At 43.1% G+C, this 26,913-nt stretch overlaps 1 protein-coding gene across 4 annotated transcripts; it reads right to left on the reverse strand.

Annotated features, from left to right (window-relative positions):
* Positions 1–860: 860 nt before the first annotated feature.
* Positions 861–22,958, reverse strand: GSS (glutathione synthetase). Of its 4 annotated transcripts, none has more exons than XM_031953894.1 (13): positions 22,839–22,958; positions 16,817–16,950; positions 13,258–13,403; positions 11,661–11,736; positions 11,165–11,304; positions 9,703–9,819; positions 7,370–7,450; positions 7,219–7,296; positions 5,923–5,989; positions 4,462–4,656; positions 3,703–3,784; positions 2,037–2,226; positions 861–1,213 (listed from the first exon to the last, which is right to left on the reverse strand). In XM_031953894.1, the coding sequence occupies exons 2-13, from the start codon at positions 16,946–16,948 to the stop codon at positions 1,090–1,092; spliced, it is 1,428 nt and encodes a 475-aa protein (XP_031809754.1). In that variant the 5' UTR covers positions 16,949–16,950; positions 22,839–22,958; the 3' UTR covers positions 861–1,089. The 4 variants fall into 4 exon arrangements, with proteins under 4 accessions (XP_031809754.1, XP_031809755.1, XP_031809756.1 ...); XM_031953895.1 differs by having other exon boundaries at positions 16,817–16,953; XM_031953896.1 differs by lacking the exon at positions 22,839–22,958 and adding an exon at positions 22,582–22,693.
* Between the last annotated feature and the right edge of the window lie 3,955 nt (positions 22,959–26,913).

Below are 26,913 nucleotides of genomic sequence, written 5' to 3' on the forward strand. Positions count from 1 at the left end.
CACTGTGTCTGTGTGTGTGTGTGTATGTGTGGCAAATGGAGTTGTGACTTTATCAGGGTTACACAACTAGTACGTATCAAGTGTCTGAGTTTGGATTTGAACTCAGGTCCTCCTGACTACAAGGCTGGTGCCATCCCCTTTGCCACCTAAGCTTCCCGTTTCACTATTTTTGTTGTTCCGTCGTGTCTGACTCTCTGTGATCCCATTTAGGGTTTTCTTGGCAGAAATACCAGTGGTTTGCTCTAGATGCCCGTCTCATGTGAAGAGTGGCTTTTCTTCTAAGTCCTCCTCTGTGTGTGCACAAATGATCCCATCCCATCTTCTCTAGCACATTGTTCCCTCCATCATCCCTAGTCTCCTGCTGGCTGCTTGCCTGCTGCCTACAAACATGCCCTTATCTCCTATCCACAAAAAATCTAGAAGAGGAACTGAGGCAAACAGAGTAAAGTGACTTGCTCAGGGTCACACAGCTAGTAGTTTGTTCTCATGAAGATGAGTTCCTGATTCCAAGCCTAGTGCTCTTATTCACCATACTACTTAGCTGCCCTGTTTCACTGAAATCACTTTCCTTTGTCATTGTCAGTATTTTATGCATTTAAACCACGAAAAGGGTCCTAGATAGCAAAAAGACATCAGAACTCCTGTCTTAACTTGTGGGTGATGCTACTTCATACTTCTTGATAGGCTCTGGCAGTGTCAGAAAGGCTACAAGTTAAAGGCTGATGCTCTTGAGCTGAAGAATCACAGTGGCTGCTTGTGACCACTGCTACTTAGGCTCATATGGAAGTAAGGAAAAATGTCTGTTTTGTACCTGGATCGGACAGAACTCTGCATGAACAATATTACACCAGAAACACAGCTTTAATCAATGCATCTTTATTTGAGGGGTGAGGCACTAATCCATTCTAGGCTGAGGACTGGCCTCTGCAGAGGGAAGGGGCAAGGCAGGCCTCTGATCCCACCTGGTTTCAGAGATAGGGAGGGGAAGTCTGAAGAAAGGAGGAGAGTCCAAAGCCATTCACTAACCAGGCCCTGCTCTACCTGCATACACACACGAAGCAGCTGGCCCCATGACCGAGGACCCAGTCCTCACACTGGATAAGGATTGTCTAGTACGGCCACCCCAGCAGCCACCCCGCCGTCTGCATGTTTCGTGGATTTGGTACGAAGAAGGTGACCCACATGCTTGTTCATTAGTAGTGTTTTCCCTTGCCTGCAAAGCAAAAAGGAAGAAATACTTGCAGAAAACTAACAAGCACAGGAGGCTCCACAGAGACTACTGAAATGTTGAGCAAAGACATCTGTTTTGTCCTAGTTCTTTGCCTCGGGTAAAGTCCTCAGCTTTCTGTGGTCCTTTTTATCACCTGACAACAGTAAAGACTAGTGCTGACTAACCCAATGCCTTTCTTTCATCACTAACTCCCAAGATTCCCTCCTCATGACTTCTTCCTCCCCTTTAATCTGAGAACATTGCTTTTACTAAATTTTTTACATTTTACCTATGTTTTACTAAAATAATGGAGGCTACTCATAAAAGCTTCTTCCTCTCCCTTCTTCCCCATCTCCCATCACCCAGAAGACTTCTGCCATTACCTGCTCATTCACTCCATCTCACATAAAGAGTGGCTTTTCTTCCAAGTCCTCCACTGTGTGTGTGCACAAATGATCCCATTCCATCCCATCTTCTCTAGCACATTGTCTCCTCCATTATCCCTACTGGCTATCCCTGGCTGCTTGCCTGCTGCCTACAAACATGCCCTTATCTCCTATTCACAAAAAACCTTCACTTGATTGTTCTTCCACTAGCCATTCTATCACTGCACAGTCTAGAGCAGGGGTCCTCAAACTTTTTAAATAGGGGGCCAGTTCACTGTCCCTCAGACTGTTGGAGGGCCGGACTATAGTGAACCTTTAAATAAAGAAACTTCATAGCCCTGGTGAGGGGGATAATCATCCTCAGCTGCCGCATCTGGCCCGCAGGCTGCAGTTTGAGGACCCCTGGTCTAGAGTCTAAGGAAGCCTTCACGCTGGCTTACCTGACATAAACACCAAAGATGCCCAGCTCTGAAATGCACTGGGTCATACGTGCAGGGATCCCAGCTTGCAAGAGACAGTTCCAAAAGGGCTCAGGCTCAATTTTCTCCATGAGAATGTAGGAAGCCCTCTCTTCACTGGCTTTCAACTGCTCCAGAGTTTGTGCCATCTCCTCCCCATATAGGTTGTTTCCTGAAACAGACCACCCCAAAGCAGGTTACTCTGAGGACCCCAATAGCTCCATTACCCTGTTCCCAAACAACTGGAGCCTCTGGCCTACTAAGTAACTGCTGCAAGGGGCTGAGCTGAGTCAATTTTGAGCAAACTCAACTCCAACTTGAGTGCTTAGCTCATTGGAACTGGACGTCCTATAATTTCAATCTAAGAAAGCTACCATAATAGCTGTGAGTGAAACCAGGAATGACAACAGACCTACTTTCTTAATCATGGAGAGAGAAAGGTGGAATGAGAAAGACCCTTCAATACACAATCAAGCTTAGAATCTCCTAGGATAGCTCCCTTCCAATAATGAATGGTTCTAATTATTTTAATGTTCTTAGTGTCCCATTAACATTCGCCATTCTCTATGACAAATATTTAAACACTTACCTGGCAAATCTTTATAGACACTTGAACAAAGTGATCACATACTCCCTAAGTCTTTTCCAGGTATAAAATCAAGCAATCCTTTCAATTATCCTTCATATAACTCTACCTCTAACATAGCTCTGACAGTTCCCTCCTTTGCAGTATGGAGGATACCTGAGATCATGCTCTAAAAGTGAGGTTTCAATGAGATAAAGTATATAAAACACTACACAATCTTTAAAACACTCTACATGCCCTCTGCCTCCTCTTCCTCCTTCTCCTCTCTTTCTTTCTTCTCTTCTTCCTTTGGCCATGGTTCTAGTCTGCAAATGTCCTTTTAAAGATATGGTCCCTAGCAGTGCAGTCAGTACTAAGGGAACATCTGACATAGAGGTCTAACACCCTTTAATGTAATGCATCTGTCCAGGAAGCTGAAGGCCACAATTTCTTTAGCAGCTGTTTGCAAACATAGGCTCGCGGTCCCTGACTATCTAAAGAACAAGAGAGGACCTGGCTGGCATCTACAAAATCATCCCCTGGATGGCAGGACAGATGGGGGCTTGTTCCCTGGCACTAGTAGAGCCATTTGAAACTCAAAAGAAGTAAATGTAGGATAAGTACAAGTAAACTGAAATTCTGAGGATCTCATTCCCCCAAGAGACAGTCTAGGCTGAAGGTATAAACAGGCTCAAACAACATTTAAATTAATCCCTAAGTGGCGGACACATAAAGGGTTCTGTTAAGGGTAATTAAGAATGTTTGGGTGATGTCAAAACGTCAGGTGATATCAGGAGGAGAATGCTGACCGGCTCCTAGGCTATTGGGACAATTCTGGTCCCTAGAAGCCAGAAAAAGCTTCCATCCTTTGGGAACACACGTGGCAAGATCTGGCCTTTTCTTGCACCAGCAGGAAGGAGAAAACAAGGCCTCAGGATCTGGTGACAGGATGGGACCTGGGAGGCTTGGCGTGGGGCTGATGCTGGGGAAGGGGAAGGATATCAATGCTGGTGAAGACCTGAGGTCCCACTGCTTGCTTCCCTTGCTGGCACACCTAGAGAAAGAGGGACACTGGCCACCTACCTCCACCCTCCCTTTGGGGCTTCAGGACAAATCGGTCTGGGGCAGCGATGGCCTCCATGATAGCACGGTCACCTTCTTCGCCCTGGCATGAGGCAATGGACCCATCATTGGCAGCTGTAGTGTATGGATCTAATGTGGGGGTGGGAACCTGGTCAACACTAAGCCAAATACCAAAGAGGCCTGGGAGAAGAGCCCAGAGCAGACACTGGCCTTGGGCCACCAGAAGGCTAAGTGGTCAGGAATGGAGGAAGGCCAGGACGAGTTCTGGGAGAGCTCAGGCTGCCCCTTGGTTCTCCTGAGACAAGGCAGAGAAATGAGCTTCGTGAGGACAGTCCCTCCTCTCCTGGCACTAGCTCTAGAAGGGGCCCATTGCTCTATGCAATGGGCACAGAAATAGCAACAGCTGCACAAATTCACCATCTTCACTGAGCAGGGGTGACCCTGACTTAGCCCTGCCCCCATCGCAGATTGAGACTGACCTGGGCCAGCTCTAAGGCTCCTTCTCATGGAGGAGGACTGGCCCTGCTTATATCAGTCCCACTAAGAAGATAGCCCTGATCTATAGCTCTGCCCTTCTCAAAAAAGGGATCTGACCCTCACTAGAAACCCCCTGCACTCTATTAAGGAACTTGTCACAAATCCTACCACTAACAGCCCAACTTTACCCACGGATCTTCCTTTTTGGGGGTCAATTCCATTTTAGCAAAGAGAAGAGGCTGGAGACCTCCCAGGAGATAACTATTATGGGTGACTATTTACCATGTCCAAGGAATAGAGGCCTGCAAATGTGGCCCGGAGGCGGGCCACAGCTTCTGGCTGGTCTGGTATCAAGCTCTCCAGCACCCCTGGGCGGCTCAGCTCCTGCTGGACTTTCTTGGTCCCCACCAACTGAGTGGCTACATCTGGGCACTTAACAGCACACGACCTCTCCAAGAGCAAGCGTGCTTCCCAATTCTGCAGCAAGAAGGGAAAAGAAAGATCCAGTCTCTCCACAGTCTGCTCCAGACTGCTGTGAGGGGCAGCTCCTCTAGCTTCACATCCATGACAACTGAGGAGCCCGTCCCAGCCTCCCGAAGTTACACAGCAAATGTAATTTTACAACTGAGGACTTGGAGACTTTGATAGAATGAAGAATATAAGAACTAGCAGGAACTTGTTAATTTCGTCTTTCTTCTATTCCAATCTTCCTCTTCATGTCAGTCATCACAAATATAACACAATTTTACATTGGCACTTCAATAGGCACAGCCTGTCAGGCAGGCAATCACTGGCACACAGACCAGGCCTCTCTCACTGCTTCTGTCACTCAGACTGCATGTCTTTCTAGCTCTCTAACTGCTCAGCTTCCTTGGCACAGGATGTAGGTAGCTCCCTAAGGAGACACCCTTTCTCAGTCAGTTCCCTGAGGAATCACCCTTCCTTACCAGACAAGAAATGTTTAGGCACACGCTTCCCTCCAGGCTCAAGCCTGGCTTTCCCTTGTCTCCTGCCCAGCATAATTTCCTACTTGCTAGACAAGTGTGATCCAGTCAGAATTGGGGGTCTTCGCCTCCCTTCATTTATCCCCCAACAACTTACTCCAATTTATCCAGAAAGGCACCAGGTACTTTGACAAGTTGTAGACCCAGTACAGTCATCAAAATTTTCTCAACAACTAATCTGAAAGCTTCTAATCTAAGGCAGAGTGTCCTAAGTTTTTCAAGGACTCAGAATATCAGGACTGGAAAAGGCTTCAAAGATCCTACAATCCAGTCCTCTAATTTTAGAGGAGGAAACCTATAAAGGGGAAGATATTTGCCTAATGGTACAGAGCAAAATGGTGGAAGAATTAAAATGACAACTTAAACCCTAAACTCCTTTGTACAGCAAACCCTCAATTTAAAAGAGGGGCAGAGAAAACTTCTGAAAAGACACATACCTCTGATAATGAAGAAAGAAACTGAAAGAGAGATATTGATACCCAGCCACTCTAAAGGGGCATGGATAAGATACTACGAAGGCCTCAGAATTCACATTCAGGGAAGCAGAGGGAAGGAAATAGATTTTCTTAGAAGAGGAAAAAAAGAGTATAAGGAAGGGCTGTTAAGACATGGTGGTAGAGGACCCCAAGAGGAGGTGACCAGAAGTAGAGCTGAAGACTGGACTCAATCTGAGGCTGAAATGAAGATGTAGCAATGTAGTCCTGGAAATGAAACAGTGGTTTAAATTCCAAATACCAACCTGGGGGCTGTACTGACTGGGCATGTAGCCATCACGGAAGTAAACCACAGCAATCTCCTGGCCATCCCTGGAACACAATGTGAAGAAAGCTTTTTATGTAAATGAGTTATGATAGTTAAATAATTGGATTAAATATAACACTATGTCTGTTTCACTTATCAAAAAGAGTCTGGCTCCTTAAGAAAGCAAGATGATAGTGTCATTTACCTAGCAAAAGCCTGGCTAGGAATTAACTGAAAGTAGACCAGGAAAGCCCTCAAGACATTACATGCCTCTCACTACAAAAGGCACAAGTAAAACAGAGAAAGGAGGCAAGCCTCAGGATACTGCAAAAGGTGAGCTAGTCAAGAAGATTTAAAAAAAGAAACTGGATGTACCAAGAACCATGGGGAAAAAAAACAGGTCAGGTAAATCCAAGGCACTGTGTCACTCTTAACTGAGCAGTAACATGTCTTGAGGGTGATAACAAGGTATTGGGATTTTAATGCTTAAAGCACCTAGGACTAGGCTGAGATGGATGAATTATCACAGTCCTGTTTAAAAGTCCTTTTACACTTGGAAAGATTTTTTTTTTTCCCCTTTTCCTTTGCTTTTCTTAGTATTGTTTGGTTTATCTATTTAAGCTGATAAATGAAAGAAGTAATTCATGCATTTATTTCAGTATAAACTGTTCCCCAAACTGCTAAAATGGGCAGTGAGGATAAGAAAAAAAGCAATGCAAGCCACATCCTCCAAGATTTTACAATTCAACCAACAAGATAGATGGTACACACACAAATAAACATAAAGAAAAACAAAAGAGAGAGCCAGACATGCCAAGGGAAACTAAAAGGAGGGGATATTAGTTTGGTTAGAATAAATGAGTATTCTTGGTATAAAAACTCTGGTACAGGATTACCTTGGGAAATTCTTTAGAGAATAGGGATTTCCTTAGGGAGTTATGGTTTCATACCTTTAAATCTTTGTCTCAATGCCTGAATTCACTCACAAATGAGAAGGGATTCAGGGTTCAGGGAAGAACTAAGCAGCCTCTTAATAGATTTGCTCTGACACCCAGAGTGCCAGGTACATTTTCCACTGGACTGGTTGTCAACTCCCTTTCCTCCTTCTTCTCATATGACTACAGAGACATGGAGGAATAGAGACAGAATGAGGGAGCCCAAGTGGTATGTATACTAGCTTTGGCAGGGTCAGGAGAACAATGCTAAGGATGCTAATGTCTCTCTAACACTGTTATTAGTTTTCATGAGTCCGCTTCACCTTCTCCCTTTGAAAGTCACCCACCTAAGAACTTACACAAACAATTTCCGGTCTTGGGACAAAGATCCTGTTTTAGCAACATCTTCAAACCTTCGCCGAATTACATGAATGTTCCTGAAAGAAAGCACATGTCAGTGGGAGAAGACCTGGACTGCTGATGCACACAGTACAAAGGAGTCATGCTTACCTGCTTAATAGGTCATGTTCTATGTAGTGTTGGTCAAACACATTTCTCTCCTCTTTCTGAGCAATGACAAGCACCAATGCCCTACAAAAAATACATTCAAGTTAACAGATTCCATTTATCTTTTATTATACCTCCCCAATATTCAAGAAGTGAATCAACTTCCTGAGCTGAGACATAATTTTCAATTCATCCAGAACTCTATATATGAGACTTCTCAACATATCATAGTTTTAAGATACATATAGTTATTCCATAGCAGAGATGGGGAAGGCCCAGGCTAGAGTTAGATTATTCCTAGGCCTCTGTGTTACTTGCACATCACCTGGGATAGCAAGTGGAACATTTACAGTTAGGCTCTTTAGGGATAGGTTCTTTCCAGATCAAGAGAGAGGAATGAAAATGCATTGGGATCAGGTTTTCCTACTGCCTCAGGAGCTCCAGTGGCTCCAGTGATTCTCAGTTCCTTTACCTAGCTCCTGAATCTTGGATGCTTAGTGCTTTGGCCTGGATTCTCTTGTCTCCTCAAATTCCTGATGCCTACTGCCTGACTTCTGAAACTAGACCCTTACCTGCCTGAACCTATGGGACTCTTCTTAGCTGATTCTCCAGGACTTCAAATCCAGGCTTTCCTGATTTAGTCACTATCCAAAGCCTGGTATAATATAAGAAATGTTAGCCTAATGATAGGCCCAGGGATAGGTGTCCAAGAAAGTGAAAAAGGAAAGTTTTATCCACTTCATTCTGTGACAGGTAACAAAGACTGGCTATAGCATTTTGCCAGGATGAATTGTAGATATGCTTAATGATATATTCTCTGGCCATGGTGAAAAGCCTAGGGTTTCTCTCTTTTTAGGAGGGAGCAAAGACTGGAAGACCTGTGGGTTATAAAATGGAAGCATGTAGGTAAGTCTACCTATATCATCATTAGGAAATACCATTCTCCCAACAGGAGAGTATTCTTTTAGAATAGAATGCAAATAAGGGTTGTTCCCTAGCAGAGAGTTTATGCAAATGAATTTTCTCTTTCTTCTCATTCTCCTAATGCAAATGAAATTACTCATCAGAATCAAAGAATATGAGTATTACATCGTCATCAAAACAGAGTAAGTATCCAAAACTAACATCAGGCATTAAAGCTCCTAGGGCCCTTCAGCCCTCATTCAGGGTCTTCGTACTCTTACTTTGTGCATAATTCTAATGAACTTGGATTTCTGGTTTACCATGGCAGATTAAAAACAATAAACTCTAAGGGAAAGGATTCTAGATGCAGTTACAGTCAAACAGAACAATTATAAAAAGTCAACAAGATGCTACAGAACCCAGTCATAAGAAAATTTGGTGTAAGAATAACTAGATCTGAATATTGTCACACTTGTACCATAAACAGGAGAGAGGGCAGCTTTTCTGCTTTGACTCTGAATCACTATTACAGGGGAAAGAAAGGGATAGAGGGTGAGTGGTGGGAGTGACCCAAGTCAGAGCGAGATGGGACAGGAGTTTATTAGCAGGGAAACGCCAGATGATTGTAGTTAAATGGAGTATCCAGTTCATAGAACCTGTTAGAGACCTCAGAAGTCATCTGGTCTAATTCTATCTGAACAACTGTTCTCCCTACCATAGGGCTTCTTAAACTTTTTCCATTCGCGATCCTTTTTTGCCTGAGAAATTTTTATGCAACTCCCGCCATTTAGATGTTAAAAATATATATACAAATACAAAACTAGCTAATAATAAATTAATGTTGCAATCCCCACATTTAGTTACAAGATCTGTATGGGGTGGCAAAACCACAGTTTAAGAAGCTGGGTGTTTCAATAAAACTCTACAAACATCCATAGCTCCCATTGCTGCTTAAAGACCTCTAAGGAAAGAGAACCCCTTGTGTTTCTTTGGAAAAGTCCAATTCTTAAAGTTTTTCTTTGGCCAGAGCTTCAATCTACCTCTCTTCATCTTCCACCCACTGTTCCTGACCTCTGGTATTAAACAGAACAGGCCTGATCTCTCTTCTCCAGGCCAGCCCTTTAAACATCTGAATTCAGTTATTTCTTCTCTTCTCCAGGCTAAACATTCTCATTTCCTTCCAGTAATCTTCATAGCATGACCTCAAAGTTATCCACCATCTTGGTCGCCCCTCCCCTAGACAATCTTCTGTTCATCAGTGTTCTTATTAGTATGTGGTACTCAAGAATGAAGCTGAAACTTTGATACTCCATATCTGGTCTACCCAGAGCAGAGTACAGTGAGTGACTACCTTCCTAGTCCTAGAACCATTCCTTAGAAATGTGGACTTTTATCAGTAGTATAAAGACACCGCTTCCTTCCCTTCTCCTTACTTGGGTGAGCCATAGAGTTCCCATGCTTTGGCAATGCCCAGGGCCAGTCCCTTGCTGGGATTGTTGGAGAGGATACAGGCAGCTTCCTTAGTTTTGCCCAGGATATTAAGGATGTGTCTGTAGGAAGAAAGACATAAGTTACTGTATGGGCCTGGGGAATGTCAGAGGGTCTGCTTCTGCTTCTCACTAATTAGTCACTTTCCTAATAGCACTGCTACATCCTTGCTGTCTGCTGAGTTACTCAAAGCATTTTAAAAACACAATCCTTCAGGACCCATCGGGAGTTCTACCTTGTCCAGAAAGTCTTCCCCAGCAATTCCAGTCTGTGGTCTCTTCCTACTGAAGGGCAATCTACCTCATTGTTTATACTGCACACCTCAGCAGATCACACGCTATCTCATATGAAGTGAAAATATAATGTGTTTACTTATTTTTTAAAAAATCAATTACATCAGAATTCATCCATCCACATCCACTTTTTTGTTTGTTTTGGTTTTTTTGCTGAGGCAAAAGTGACTTGCCCAGGGTCACATAGCTAGGAAGTATTAAGTGTCTGAGGTCAAATTTGAACTCAGGTCCCTCCTGACTTCAGAGCTGGTGTTCTATACATCCACTTCTTTGTAAAGATGTCCCCTGGGAAGCATCAGACTGATTTCAGGGAGGCCACCACTACTTTGGAAGATGCTTTCAGAGACAGCCCAAAGCCCTTCCTTTTGGAACAGTCTTAATAGTGGTAAATCTTTGTCCTCTAATGGCAGAAACAGCCAAAAAATATGCTAAGTGGAATCTAACAAATAAGGTGGATGGATCATTACTGCTTGGGGATAATCACACAGGAGAAGGCATGCAATGAGTTTTGCAAACTTCAGCGTACTCTGTAAATGTCATCTGTGTTTATAATTTAAGTAATGAGGTTGATTCTGTAGATGCCAGTAGACAGTTTGTAACCTGACACTGGAGGCAATTTCTAAGGAGTTTTGAGTTGAAATAAGTACACAACCTCCTATGGGAGCTACTGTGCTTACAGGACAACATTCTTAGGCATGTGGGATCTGGCTAGGTAGGGAGGACATTCATTCTCCTTGCCATATTACTGCACGACATCTTTAAAATCTGGCTAGTGTTTAGTTTTTCCAGGTAGGCCAGGAACTCTATTGTTCTTCTGTAAAGTGTTGAACAGGGCGGTCCTCTCAATATATACTTGTAGAAATAAAAAGAATGCTGACAATTTCACTCTAAAGTACAAAGAGAAGATAAAGGATCTCTTCCTGAAGCTCAGACCTATCTTTGTGAGCCAAGCTGTGTTCTTTTCCCCAAGGTGTGACTGAAACTCTCTCATTACAGCCAGTGCTCTCTGCCTGCAGCAGGTGGGATCTCACAGCCCTTTGTGGATGGAGACACCTTAGGTCTGCCTCGTGGCCTGAGAGTCTGGCCTGGAAGTGGCTGTGTATCAAGGGCTCACCGATGCACAGCTGGGGTCTTGGAGGAGAGGCCCCCAAAGCTGGCAGAAATGGTGTTGATCTCGATTTGTTTCAGGACCGGGGGGCCAGCTGCACTGCGGTTAAACATGTAATCAGAGCGATTCAGTCCTAGAAACACCGTCTGCAGGAGGGAAAACAAAACGCCAAGGATGGCCGTCACCGGGGATCTGTGTGGGCACTGTCAGTAAGCAGGGGTCTAGGACCTGTTTCCAAGGGGAGGGGGAAGAGGTTTCCAGGGGCTGTATCACCACAGGACAACTCTTAGAGAATCTACCAGAGACCCAAAGGAACTCATTAACACTTTTCAAATCCAATGAGACAGCTTATCTGTTCCTCCATCATCTCTACCAGATAAACTCAAGTGAGGTCCAGCACCCAACAAAATGCTTTAGAGGAAAAGAAAAGGAGCCTCATGGGCCACATCTGGCAGTGTGTGCGGTGGGGTTGAGGACAAGGTGGGTGAGTTGGGGGAGTTACCTGGGCAATACCCTCTTTCAGGACTTGTTTGTAGATGCTAAAAAGCCGAGCAATGAAGTCATCTATTTTAATGGTGCTGGAAGAAGAAGCAGAAAAAGCAGTCACTCACTGCTTTAAATACCGACGATGGCCTTGTCCTCTTTCTATCAACAATCCTTCCCTTACCTGGGGCTCTGCATATAAAGTATCTAATTCTCAACATGGGTATTTGAGGCAATAAGCAGGAAAAGAGTTCAGGAAGAACTATACTGGGTGATGGATGATGATGAAGATGATGATACAGATAGCAATTCATTATAATGTTTGTAAAGTGTTTTACAAATATTACTTGATTCTCATAAAAACAGTGAGATATACAGATAAGAAAACCGAGGTAGAGAGGGTAAGTGACTTGAAAAGGGTCATAAAACTAAGAAGTATCTGAGCCCAGATTTGAACTTGTCTCTTCCTGATTCCAGGTCCAGAATTCCAGCTACTTTACTGCGTAGCTGCCCCCAGCACAGACCTGTGGGTAAAATTAAATTTAAAACTAAGACACTGGCCCTGGAGTCATGAGGACCTGAGGTCACATCCAGCCACATTTCCTGGACAAATCATTTAATCTCAATTGCCTTGGAGAATAAAAGAAAGAAAACTATTTAAAAAACAAACAAACAAACAAAAACAAACCAAAACTACGTTTGTAGTATCATCAGCCAAAATGACTTTTCCAAGTAATCTCCATGCCTAGCTCACATGTTCTTCCATGGTGACTGAATTGAGATGAAGAAAAGACAGAAAAGCAAAGCAGGGTATTGCTCAGTTTTTCATCTACTAGAAACCCACTGCCCCGAGCCAGGTTGGAGACCCTGCAGATCACACTCATGTGAAAAATCCCATCCCAGAGTTCATAGAAATAAGAAGGTCCCAAGTGCCACTCTGCCCTCAAAGACAGAGAGAGATAATCCTTGCCCTCATGAAGGGAACATTATTCTGTTCACATCAACTCCTAGAGCCTGCCTAGATTTCCTCTTCCTGAAACCTGGACAATATAGGAGAGTTAAGATGGTAGAAAAGGTGGAGTTAGGGAAGGAGAAATATATAAGGGAAAGAAAAAGCATTACAAGAATGTGAGCCATACATAACAATGGCAGAAACACATTTCTACCTATTTAAAGACTACAGATCATAAATTGTACAAGATCAGACTACCTGAGCTTTAGAGAATAAAGACAGTTTCCTTCCTTCTGCTTCTTGGGAGAGAAAAAAAGACTTGTAAGAGAAAAAAAGGTCAGTTGCTCTTGGGGTTGTGCCAGATTACACAATGAACCTTGGGGTGGGGTGGGCATTGGCCTGAGTTGTACACAATCACGGCAGACTATATAAAGCGGCAGCAGGGAGAGCAGAAGTCAACAAATTAGAGCATTTTGTAACTGGAGTGAAGTTTGGCAATTCTAGTTGAAAACAGTGGTTAAGTCACTTCCAGCCAACCTGATTACAAAAGGAAATGCAGTCTCCACAAGAAGTCAGTGGCCTTAGTGAAATCACAGGCCCCATCCTGACTCCCCACACATCTCCCTCCCAGGCCTCCATGTATCCTACAGGAAAGCCCTGGTACCTGGCCAGAGTCTGTTCCAAGAAGTTTGAGTCTTGGCTAACTGTGTCCACTAGGAAGTTGAAGTCCATTTGTACTGAGTAGGCTTGCTCCAGAAGTTCCCTGGGTACTGCGGAAGGGAACAATGTGAAGGGGGCATAACTTACAATCTAAACAGGAAAAGATGACAGAAGACAAAACAGCTTATTAGCCTTTTTATACACATGGAAATAATACTGGTAGCAGAAGTATCTCATGCACAAGCAGGACTCCCATACCAAACCAAAATCTCTCAAAGCTCTAGTATTCTGATGGATGGAAATTATTCTGTGGGTCTTGTTTTATAATAAGGTATCCAACTACAGTTAGTCCAAATCTGGAAATAATTCACATATACTAAAAACTCTGCTGCCCACCATGCACCATGGAACCCACATCTCTGGATTTCCATTTCTGAACTGTCAGGCCCTGATTCATTGAAGTATTGGCCTTTTAAGATCCTGAAATAGCACTGATGACCACATCCTTTCAAGCCTTTACATCTACAGAGGTCTCCAAGTTGAGACTGTAGCTTGATCTCAAGATATGGTGAACAAATAAAAGGTGGGGAAATAGGTCACATTTCACCCTCCCTCTCCTCAAACCAGTTGTAGTCTTTTCTCCAACACAATCACACCATCTCTGTTTAATGCTCCTTCTCTCTTCTTGCTCCTATAGCAAGCCTGCACTGGCTACAACATAGCCTCTTTACAATGGGAAAAACATACCCTAACAAGACACAGGCACCAGCTGCAGCTGTGTAGGCAAATTTCTATCACTGCCGCCCCCTTCCCCCCCTCCCCCCAATCCAGCTTCCCTATTCCTTGTCTCTATTACCTTTTTGACAGGCTCTCACCATAGAATCTGGTAAGCCCCTTTCCTGGCCCCCAACACACAAATATCCATGATTCTAATTTTTCAGGAGCAAACAGTGATGAACAGACAGAAACAGGGTACAATTACATGACCTTCCTATCCCTCATTCCAATTTTCCTGTTGATCTTGAGCATATCTCTCTAGTTAGATCATCTCTTTACCTCCAAAACTCCCTGAAGATACTAACCTGAAAATACTGGAAGAGCTTGCTTCCATTTATCTCTCTCAAGCTATCAGAAAAGACTGATAACAGCAATCAACCTTTCAAGCACTATCTGATGCTATAGAACAACCAGGTCACCTCATTGTCTGGATTTTGTTATAACTGGTTATCTGCACAGATGATTCCCTTCTCCATGATAAAATGATGACTTTGACCTATATACTTTCCAAATTCCACTTCTTTTCTACACTAAAGATGACTAGAGATGACCCAAGTCAATCTGAAAGTCCCCTCCAAAGGGCCTATAAATATCATTGTTTCTCCAGGGAGATACCAACTATGGCTCTCTATTTATAACTTCTGAAATACCTCATCCCTCCTCCAAAACAAAGGTCCTCTAGGAGGGACCCCTTCCTCTACCATAAATATCAATCAAATGAACTCCTGCCTTCATGACTACCTCCTTCATATTCAATCCAACCTTGTTTTCTAACAGTATCTGCTCTAGCAGGTCTGGCTAAGCTTAATTTTCCATCCTATAGCTCCCAAGATGCCCCTCCAGTATTAGAGTAAGACCTGATCTATTAGGGTCTTCTGCTACTGTCATGATTTAATTCAATAAATGTTTATGAAGCACCTACTATTTATAAGGTAATGTGTTACTTGTCTACCACAGTGATTTGGAAAGGCTGTTATCTGGAGGACTACATTAAGAACTGGGATTTGCGCTTCTAGGCTTCCAAAAGCTTTCCATAGCTTCTATACAACCAAATGCTGATTCCAACTTCCTGGGAAGTATCCTACCTTAAGGGGAGAGGGAATAAGGATTTATATAGTACCTACTATGTGTCAGATCCTTTTTTACAAATATTATCTCATGTGATACTAAACAACCTTATGAAGCAGGTACTAGTATTATTTCCATTTCAGAATTGAGGAAATAGAAGCAGAGGTTAAGTGACTTGCTAGGATCACATAGCCAAGAAGTTTCTGAAGCTAAGTTTGAACTTGGGTTTTCCTGACTCCAGAGCCAATGCTGTCTTATTTACTGTACCACTAGCTACCTTAAAAAGGAAGATGGTATTCTTCACAGATCTTCACTGGCTCTTTGTTCAAACAGGCCAATCAGTGGGTAATTCACCTCTGTCATTTGTTACTCAAACTTCTTAGTTTTTTTCCCCCTGATTTTACAGATTGATTCCAGTCATATTCACTTGGTTTTGTTGACTCTTTACTCTGTCTGCTTCCTAAAGTCTTTCAGTTTCTAGTTTATATCAGAATTATATTCCATCTGTCATTCTGCTTCAGGCCCTGCCTTGCCTTTCAACTTATTCTAGGTAGATATCTCCAACAAGAGTTTGTAGTTTACTGACAGTGCACTTCTTTTCTTGATATCCCATAAGCAATAAGCTCTTTTCAGCCAGGCCACTGCTGCTCCCTGCTGGCCCTGAGAAGTCTTGTGAAGCCAAAGAGTCTTATATAGGCAATCAACCTTCTGTGTACTAGCTCCCTATTTCAGGCCATGAGGTTGACTGACGCTCTTCCCAAGGACCTCTTGTGCTCCAGAGCAGGGGAATGGGGCTCCCCAGTCACACTGTAGAGTTTTAGAAGAGAAACATATCCTTGGGACAGCGAGTTGTAATTCAGAATGGATAAGAGAATCAATATTCAGGTTACGTTCCCAAGGTAATCTAGAAAAGTCCACATTTAACTAGTTATTATTTGAACTATAATATTAATAATCACATCTATGAAAAAATATAGTCCTAGTTCCAAACAAGTTTACAAATATTTTCTGAAAAAGTATATTCACAACCTGGAGATTGTGTTTTAGGAAACTGCTAAGAACTGATAAGGCTTGAGCGCATAATTCACAAAGCTGAAGAAGTTTAGTATTGGAACAAATATACATTAGCTATTATTTGAGGGTAAAGAATCTGTCATCAATCTTCAAATAATATTAAGCTGAACCATTTTATGAGGGAAAAAGTTTTAAGTGTTACAGGTTTACAGGGAATAAGCACTGATTTATGAGAATTACAGTTCTTTCCCATCTTAAAAATTTTACTTGGAACTCACTGTTCCCAAATGTGTCCTGTCAAGCCCCAACAACTTCCAACAGTCTCATAACTTACAATTCCTGCATTCCCATACATAGGTGCTATTGCTTACAATATTATCTCTCTCTGAACAAATGAATATGCTGATATGCACAAATATATACACACAGCCCCTTTTCCTTTATCAGCTGTGAGGAACAAGTATATAGGACTTCAGTGGCCTTTATTAATAGATCGGTATCTCCTGACTGATGGAAGGAATGAAATTTCAGGAAGGAAAAAGTCTTGTCCGTTCATGGCTTATAGTGGCTCCGAGAAGCTCCAGACCTTGCAACTGGATCAATGACATTTCCAGCATTCAGAAGCTGCCCCACCAGCAGGAGTGAGAATATTTTCACTCTAGGTTACCACCTTCCTCCCCCAGACCAGACTCGGTGCAGCTTACATCAGAAGATCTGGGTTCCTTTTTGGTTCTCATCAGCACTCCCTCCATCAAGGCCTTGTCCACAGCTTGCTGGGCCAGCTCTTCTAGCTGCTGCTCATTCTGCAGAATGTTTTCCCAGTTGGCTGCCATCATTCCTGCTAGGACAGACAAGAGACAAAGTTACAGAGGCTACTTAGCTACACCAAATAATTTTATGGAAGGACTTCTGTGTTGATTCATCTTCCAAGGAGACAGTGGGATGGGTTTAAGCAGCACTGGATTAAGAGGGAGTAAGAATCCCTAATTTCACTATCTATGACATAAGACCAACTGTTTTATCTCTGTCTCTGTCTCAGCTATACAATGAGCAGGTTGAGCCAGATGAGCTGCAAGGTCCACTTCAACTTTAAAGTCATGATCCCTAAAGTTGTTTAATCTTCCTAAATTCAGACTTCTGCTTAGAATGGGCAGATGGTAGAGTACTGTCTCAGATCAATGTATCTTTCTGGCTCATTCACTCACCAGGCATCTCTAGTCTGTTGTCAAATTTTGTCATTTTTATCTCCACAACATCTCTCAGATTTGTGGGGTAGCTAGATGGTGCAATGGATATAGTGCCAACCTTGGAGTCAGGAGAACCCTAGTTCAAATATGGCCTTGGATACTTACTAGTTGAGCAACTGTGGGTAAGTCACTTAATCTTGTTTGCCTCAGTTTCCTCTTCTATAAAATGAGCTGGAGAAAGAAATGACAAACCTCTCCAGTATCTTTGCCAGGAATGGAACACCTCAAATGAGGTCATGTAGAGTTGGACAGGAATGAAATGACTCATCAACAACAACAACAACAACACACACACACACACACACCCTTTCTTTCCACTTAGCCACAACCATAGTTCAGAACTTCATTACCTCTTATCTGGATTACTATAAAAGTCCAATAGAAATTGGGTCTCCCTGTCCTGTCTTTCTCTATTTTAATCCATTTTCCACTTAGCTGCCAAAGTGATTTTCCTAAAGCTCAGGTCTGACCATGTCACCACACACATACAACGCTCCACCTCCCCTCCCCTCCAACCCGACATTGTCCCTACTGCAGTGGTTCCCTATTATCTCTAGGATCAAATAATATAATCCTTTTTTTGGTATTTAAAACCCTTACAACTTGGCCCTTTCCAGTCTTCTGATACTTGACTATCCTCCATCTTCTCTGTGATCTAACTGCACTATCCTACTGGCTGTTCCTCATACAAATAGCTTACTTCTGAGCATCTGCTCTGACTGTGTCCCATGCCTGATCTGCTGTCTCTCCTCACCTCTGCCTTTTGGATTGCTTGATTTCAAGACGCAGCACAAAGAGACCCTTCCCAGTTGATTTGTCTCTCCTCTCCCCCTCCCCGTCCCTTCCATCTGAGATTATCTTCCATTTACACTAAGTTTATACACTATATTCACTATATTTATCTTCCAGGCTTTCTTTATATCCCCAATACTTAATACAATGCCTGGTACATAGCATTTTAAAATGCTTGTGACCAAATGTGTGACCGTGGGCATACTACCTCATCTCCATGGACCTGTTTTCTTAATTTTATCTGCAAAATTATTATTTATGATAAGTTTACATTTACCTATACTTCATAGCCATTGTCATATGTTATCTTATATGAAATGGACAAAATTATCTCTGAGTTCCTAACCAATTTCTATGATTCTTAGTATTTATTTAGGAATAAGTTACTTAAAGCACTCATATACAACAGAAACACAAGACAGAATTTTAGCACCCTAAATTTTCGAAATATTGTTGACCCCGATATTTTGTTGTTTTGCCAGACTAGTTGTATCCAACTCTTAGTGACCCCTTGAAGGGTTTGTTTGTTTGTTTGTTTGGTTTTTTGGTAAAAATACTGGAATTGTTTGCCATTTCCTTCTCCAGCTTATTTTGCAAAGGACAAAAATTGAGGTATACAGAATTCAGTGACTTACTCATGGTCTAGTAAAGTGAGTGAACTCAAGTACTCTTGATTCCAAGGCAGGTGCCCTATCCCCTGTGCCACCCAGCTGCTCATGACTCCTGGTATAGAATGCAAGATTTACAACTGGAAGGGACAATCTCATTTTATCAATGAGAAACCTAAGACCCAAATAGGCCATGTATGTGTCAAAATAGAGCCAGGATTCAATTCAGACTTAAAATTCAGCATTTCTTCTGTGCTATCACAGTAACTTTTGATATATGTTATCTAATTTTATTGTGAGGTATTGTTATCCCATTTTTACAGATGAAAAGACTAAGAACGAGTGAAGTAACTTGCTCACATTAAAGCATACTAGTGACAGTCAAGATGAGAAAGTAGGCTCTTGCCCAGGTACTCTAATGCTCCACCCTCCTGCCAGCTTACTCCCCTCACCTCAGCTCTATACTTCTACTCAACTGGTTGCAGGGATTATTGTACTTTTATATATTCCATAAGAGAAGAAAAGTTTGGCTTCCTAGCTGTCTTGTTGTTAGTAGGAAAAAAAAAAAAAAGCTCTAATTACCCTAACTGGGACACTGCTCTGCCAGCATTGCATTGTTAATTCTTTAGAGGGACTAGCAGGCCTTCCTCAATCCTGCCCTGAGGCAGACAGATGGGCACCAAGCCCAGGCCTGCTTCATAGCAAAGTTAGACATGTTTTGGGACCTACCTCTCTGGTAACATTTTAGTATTAACTAAGAATTCTTAGCCCAGAGTTATACAGATATATAACTGTATTGGTATATTTGGACCTTCTTGGGTTTTCAGGTACATAGGAACTGGAGCCTCAAACTGAATCTTCATTCAGGGAAGCATGCACATGATCTGATTTGATAGTTTTAGAAAATGCATAGTTTAATTTAACTTAAAACATTGTGGTCTGTTCAGTAACTATAGAAATGATCTAGTCAGATGGTTTTGGAAACTAAAGACCTTTAAAGACCTAGGGACTGGATCTATAATTTTATTAGCATACTGCACTCCGAAGTGAACAAATTCTTTTACCCATGGAAGGCAGGGGAGGGAAGAGAAAGGAAAAAGAGATAATGACAGACAACAAAGGCAAAAGAGAAAGAGAATAAAAAGAGAAAGTAAAGAGAAAAGAAAGAAAAAGAAAAAAGGAGGGAAGAAAGAAAAAACAAAAAGGGAAGGAGCAGTTAGGTGACTTTCCCAGCCCTGAAATCAGGAGAACATGAGTTTAAATCTGGCCTCAGACACTTCCTGGCTGTTTGATCACTTACCCCCAACTGGCTCAAGCTCCCCCACCCCACCCCAAAAAAGTTTTCTTCAAAACTGAAATGGGAAAAAGAGAAAGGAGAGAAAAGGAAAAGAATGAAAAGAAAGAGAATAATTAAAAAGAGGAGAGAGAAGAGAACATTTAGTTTCACTAAAGGGGTAGGAGTTTTTAAGTACTTGTAAAAAAAATGACTACTGTAGTATAATGGAAATTCAGGTTTAGCAAATGTCTCTGTTAAGACTTGGACTCTCAATTAATAGTTATAAAATTACAAGGCCCACAAAGCATTTCCCATCTACTCAACCCCTTCCCTTCAAAAAATCTGAAAGGAGGAGTATTACATGTATCACTGGAATTTTACAGAGATGAAGTAATTTAAAGATGGTCACAAAGTGTCAGTGTTCATTCAACAAGCTTTTTATTCAAAACTGCCAAGTACTGGATGAGAGGCAACTCAGTATAGACTCCTTTTTGGAATCAAAGATCTGAGTTAAATATCTGACCTTCATAACACAAACCTACCTTTCCAGTTTTATATATTACTCCCTTTACACTCTCTTCAATCCAGCCAAACTGGCTTTCTATCAATTCCTCAAAAGACATGCCACTTTCCCATCTCTGAGCCTTGCCTGGAATGCAATTCCTCACTTCCATGTTCCAGAATCCCTACTTTTTGTGAAAGATGCCCTCAAATACCTTCTCCTAGAAGAGGCTTTTCTGGGAATTATTTATTCTATAGATATTAATATGTAGACATGTTATTCCTATTGAATGTAAGCTCCTCGAGAGAAAGGATTTTTTTGGTCTTTGTATGGGGGAGGGGGAAGAGACTATGAAGTGGCAGACAGAGAAATGACCTCAAATACTGGCTTCCAGGCCCTCAGACAGCGCTTTTTTTTTTTTTTTTTTGTATTTTTTTTATTATAACTTTTTATTGACAGAACCCATGCCAGAGTAATTTTTTACAACATTATCCCTTGCACTCACTTCTGTTCCTATTTTTCCCCTCCCTCCCTCCACCCCCTCCCCTAGATGGCAAGCAGTCCTATACATGTTAAATATCAGACAGCTCTTAATATTTGTTTAAAATAATATAATTATTAATTAACATTAATTAATAATAATTAATAAAATAATAATATTAATAATAAAATATTAAAATAAAATAAAACTACAGATGAGTTGTAGGGTTGCCTTCAGAGACGGAGCACTTACTCTCCTGTAGGGAAGAAATAGTTCTAGACCCTCCACTCTCCCCACTCCAGGTACCAGGCTGTATACCAAAGACGAAAACAGAATAAATATAATAACTTCAGGAGGCGGGGAGGGAAACTAAGGGAACATGCCTATTATCCAGCAATGATCCGCCGTTCGATGAACGGGCTTGAACCTAGGCTTCCTGATCCTGAATAATAACATCCCATTTTTATTTGGAGGGGAATGTTTTCCCCTTCACAATACCACTGTGCAGAAATAAAAGGATCTCTAAATTTATTGACTCTCCTCTGGAACTCTCTCCTTAGCGGCCAAGAAATTAAACCAGACCCTACTCCCCCAAGCCTTCCCTTGTAACCCTCAGGAGAACGTGGGCACCTCTCAGGAAGGAGGGGAGGAAATACAAATGTTCGTGAGAGCGCAGAAGGGGGAACCGGGAGAGGGAAAGGAGCAAGGGAGATGTAGACGGGGAAAAAAGGAAGTGGAAGAGCGGAAGGGGAAGAGAGGGAAGGGGAGGGAATAAGGGAGACTGGGAAAAGAGTGTAAAGAAGAGGGTGCAGGAAGAAGAAAAAGGAGGGGGGAAGGAGGGAAAGAGAGGGAAGGGAGGGAGATGGAAGGGGAAAGGGGGGAGAAAGGGGAGGGAAGAGAAGGGGAGGGGAGAAGAGAGAAAAAAGGCCGGGGAGAAGAAGAAAGGAGGTGGAGAGGGAAAGGAGAGGAAGTGGGAGGGGAAAGGAGGGAGCAAGGGGGGAGGGGGGAAAAGGGAGAGGGAAAGGGAAGAGAGATGTGGGGAAAGAAGAAGGAAAGAAAAGGAGAGATGAGGAAAGATGGGGGAGAGGGGGAAAAGGAGGGAAAAGGGGAGGAGGGAGGGAAGAGGGAAGGGAAAGAGAGGAAGGGAAAGGGGAAAGGAATGAGAGAGGGAAAGGGGAAAAGGAAGAGGAAGGGAGAAAGGGAAAGGAATGGGAAGGGGAAGGGAAAGGAGAGGAAAGGGAAAGAGAGACTGGGGAGAAGAAGAAAGGAGAGGTGAGAGAGGGAAAGGAGGAAAGGAGAGGGAGTGGGGAGAGAGGGAAAGGAGGGGAGACAAGGGGGGAGAGGGGGAAAGGAGAGAGGGGAAAGGGAAGAAGAGAGATGTAAGCTGGGGAGAAGAAGAAAGGAGAGGTGAGAGAGGGAAAGGAGGAAAGGAGAGGGAGTGGGGGAGAGGGAAAGGAGGGGAGACAAGGGGGGAGAGGGGGAAAGGCGGAGGAGGGCTGGCTCGGGGAGAGAGGCGTGGATCTATCTCCTCGGGTTCAGGGCCCCACGGCCGTCTCCGGAGACCTTTGATCCGAGGCTGCAGCTCGGTCCTTGCTCTTGGCCCAGGAGCTTCTTCCTTCACCCGCGAGAGCTCGGACCCGGGCCACAAGCCGGCTCTGCCAAGACGGGCGGACCCACGGACCCATCGCCGTCCCTCCCTCCCTCCCCTCCCAGCTCCCTGGGTCCCGCGGAGCGCGCTCCTGCCCCTCCCCGCTATCTGGAAGAAGTCTCCAGGAGCGTGTCCCTTGCCGGCCACCGTCCCGGGCGCCCCCCCCACTTACCCGAGAGCTCGCACAGCCCAGGCCGCAGCAACTTGGCTCCAAGCGCCGCTCCAGGTTGGGAGGCCCCCGCGCCCCGGAAGGGAGGGAGGAGCGGAGGAGGGGCGGGGCGCGAAAGAGGCAGCGCCCAGAAGCACACGTCTGCGCACTGGGTGCCGCCAGGGAGACGGAAGATGGGCCTGGAGGGTAAAGGTTAGTTGTAGAAAGGGCAGTGTTCTGGGAGGGGCGGCGCTGGAGGCGGGAGGCGTGCAGGGAGCGCGGCCGGGCCGGGGGCGGCGGGGAGCCGCGTCCTCTGCACGCGCACGCGCGCCAGCCTTCCCCACGCCTGGCCCCACGTACGGAATTCTGCAGTGGAATTTGACCCGGAGACTAGTTCCAGCGCGCTAGGGGCGAAGGTTCGAATCCTGCCCGGGCTCTTACTGGCCGTGTCCTCTGGAACAATCGTTTCAGGTCTCTGGCGGTCCTCTCAGCCCCCCCTTCCTAGGGCGCTGTTAATGAAAGCTAGCCTTTTTTTTTTTTTTTTTTTTTTTTTTAATAATAACTTTTTATTGCCAGAACCCATGCCGGGGTAATTTTTTACAGCATCATCCCTTACACTCACTTCTGTTCCGACTTTTCCCCTCCCTCCTTCCACCCCCTCCCCCAGATGGCAAGCAGTCCTATACATGTTAAATAGTATATCCTAGATACAATAATGTCTGCAGAACAGAACAGTTCTCTTGTTGCTCAGGGAGAACTGGATTCAGAAGGTAAAAATAACCTGGGAAGAAAAACAAAAATGCAAACAGTTTACATTCATTTCCCAGGGTTCTTTCTTTGGGTGTAGCTGCTTCTGACCATCCTTGATCAATTGGAACTGAGTTAGACCTTCTCTTTGTCGAGGAAATCCACTTCCATCAGAATACATCCTCATACAGTATCGTCCTTGAGGTATATAATGATCTCCTAGTTCTGCTCATTTCACTCAGCATCAGTTCATGTAAGTCTCTCCAAGCCTCTCTGTATTCATCCTGCTGGTTATTTCTTACAGAACAATAATATTCCATAACATTCATATACCACAATTTACCCAACCGTTCTCCAATTGATGGGCATCCATAATGAAAGCTAGTCTTAAATATTTTTTCTGAGATCATTAAATAAGTCTTCCCAAAGCTTCCTTGAACAAGTGCAGAAAGTCAGAGCTTTGGGGGGACCTCAAGCCACCTGGTCCAGGTCTTCCTCCTTCTTACCCACTGGGAGGTGCAGAGAGGGCTGCGAGTCACAGTTATGGACACAACACGTACCCCTCCACCTTCCTTCTTTATGGAACCATTTTCCTCATACAGGGTTGTATATTTAGAGTTGGAAGGGATCTGAGAGGTAATCTAATTCCTCAGTTTTACAGATGAGAAAACTGAGACCCAAAAAGCTATGACTTTCACACAATTAGTATAATGTAATATGATTTTGTGGTCCCCTGACCTTGGGAGGCAATAAGTCAATAGTTCTAAAATTTCTAGCTTTGGAATCTTCCTCAAGAAACTCCCATACCCAATCTGTCTGATTCTGACCACTCCTTAGCCAGATAGCTTCTGGTCTCAGGGAACTCCCAGAGATCAAACTCCGGAGACAATTAGTGAAGATCACTCCTCAATTCATTGCTGACTGGTAATCTTGTCAATAATGTGTTCAATTGAGAACTACTCCTTCCTAACTATGAGCCATAGAAGTAACATATCTTTGATTGAAAAAGCTGTATGAAAATATCTCCTTTGCTTCTATTTCTCTGCTGAATTTCCTTACAATTCAGTCCACTTTGTAATGGTGTGACTATTACTATTGCAATAAAACTTTGCCCTTTGACTAGGAGATGGGTTCAAACCTGCAAATTTTTTTAAGACACCTGGGGACACACCGGTCTGGGACCCCAAACTGTTGCAACATTCCATCCAAATCCAACATTCCTTCCATTGTTCAAGCTGTCTCTAGTTATATGACATCTAATACATATGCTCAAACAATCTGATTATTCACAAATGCCTGTATATTCCCTACTAGACTATGAATCTTGCTTGAACAGTGAGTGATCATCTTTGTGTCTCCCCAGCTCCCATCAGGATCTTAAGACAAAGGACTAGTATATCTTTCACTAATTGTTCAATAAATAAAATGGGGAGGAGGGGGAAAGGGTGGAAAGGAAAGAATCACAGTAGGGGAAGGTTTGAAATGAAAGATTTAGCAGCCCAGATTGATTTTGCATGAACTCCCCAAGTTGTAGTTTGGGGCATCCAAAGAAGACCTAGAGCCTGCTTTAAATCACATTAAAATTAGCTGACACAAAAGGAATAAACTTATAATCATACCTTCCATTTTATATAGTAAATAGGCATGTTGCTTCTAAGTATATTTTAGTAAAATTATTTTATTTCACAACTTTATTGATCAAGTATTATCCACTGGGAGGTGCAGAGAGGGCTGCGAGTCACAGTTATGGACACAACACATACCCCCTCCACCTTCCTTCTTTATGGAACCATTTTTCATTTTCTCATACAGGATTGCATATTTAGAGTTGGACACAACACATACCCCCTCCACCTACCTTCTTTATGGAACCATTTTTTATTTCCTCATACAGGATTGTATATTTAGAGTTGGAAGGGATCTGAGAGGTAATCTAACTCCTCAGTTTTACAGATGAGAAAACTGAGACCCAAGAAGTTATGACTTTCACACAATTAGTATAATGTAATATGATTTTGTGGTCCCTTGACCTGTACTAGGTACTGTGGCATACCAGAGAAGGTAAAAGTCTTGGAACTGACCCACAGAGGGCTTATAATCCAAAAATAGTACGTGTAGCTCATAGCTGACATTTTTACAATTCTCCAAATATGTAATGTGTTAGCTGAGATACAATGTTTCCACAGAGACTGCCAGTAGTACCAAGACACTTTACTGTTGGCTTTGGAGTTGGCCTGATCCAAATTCATATGTTGTAGATGTGATATGAGACATCAGGGATGGCACAAGGGGTTTGAAGAAAGGGAAGAAAAATAGTGGCCAGCACTTACATAGCATGCCTGCTTTCTCCTCCTCCCTGATTTATCAGATTAGATTTTTGTTGGGTGGCTGTGAGGTACTTAAAAATCACTCCTTTCCAAGGCTGCTATTGCAAAGACAGGCCCTTTCTCAAGCCAGAGCAGCATGCCATGTAGCTTCCACAATCTGGAGCCACTAGAACTACGGAGTCAGGGATTGTGCAGCCTTGATCAAAGGCCTTTAAAGCACACTCTTATTATTTTTTTTTCCTGCTGAGGCAATTGGGGAGGTCACACAACCAGGAAGTGTTAAGTGTCTGAGATCACATTGGAACTCAGGTCCTCCTGACTTCAGGGCTGGTGCTCTATCCACTGCGCCATCTAGCTGCCCCGTGTTCTCTATTTCCAGAGTTTTTGGCATGCATATTGGGAGATAAGAAATTTGTTAAAAGACTTGACTCTTTGAGGCTGTGTCTCTCTTACATCCTAAAAGAGTGAAATAGACTGGTCTGAAAGGTTGGAAATGGGAAGTTCCTGGATTACTGTATCAAATGATACAGTAATACAGAGTTGTCTAATGTTTCTTGTTCTTATCATGCTTTTACAATTGAACTGTTTAATAGTGACTTTAAGGTCACAAAGTGACTTGTGAACAACTACTAGAATCTAGGAGGATAGGGAGATTTTTTTTTTTCAATAAAATGGAAGCACATGAGTCAGTGAGAGGAAGAGAGCTGTCAAATACCCAAAATAAATTTAGCTGGGGCTTTTTTTGTAAGCTGGGAGTGTCCCCAGGTGCTACATAATTATTGAGGGAAGGACAAAAAAGAACACAGAGGGTGTAGGTTACAAAGGTGTGGTGGTCAAAATCTTCCAAGCCAAATACAGTAAGTAGCCTAGCAGTCTCCCTCTACTTTCTCTCTCTGAGATACAGATCTAGTAATAGTGTGCTCTCTAGAATGGTTGAATCAGTGTGCATCAATAATACATTAATATTTTATTTTTTTCACATCCCCTCCAACATTTGTCATTTTTCTTTTTTGTCATAGTAGCCA

This window comes from Sarcophilus harrisii, chromosome 2 (assembly GCF_902635505.1).
Source record: "Sarcophilus harrisii chromosome 2, mSarHar1.11, whole genome shotgun sequence".
NCBI lineage: Eukaryota > Metazoa > Chordata > Mammalia > Dasyuromorphia > Dasyuridae > Sarcophilus > Sarcophilus harrisii.

Coding starts and splice junctions, on each gene's coding strand:
- GSS (XM_031953894.1), bottom strand. CDS start 16,948: ATGATGGCAGCCAACTGGGAAAACATTCTGCAGAATGAGCAGCAGCTA. Junction 11,305..11,660: donor TGAAAGAGGGTATTGCCCAG/GTAACTCCCCCA, acceptor TCCCTCCTGCAG/ACGGTGTTTCTAGGACTGAA. Junction 5,990..7,218: donor CAAGACCGGAAATTGTTTGT/GTAAGTTCTTAG, acceptor ATTGTGTTCCAG/GGATGGCCAGGAGATTGCTG.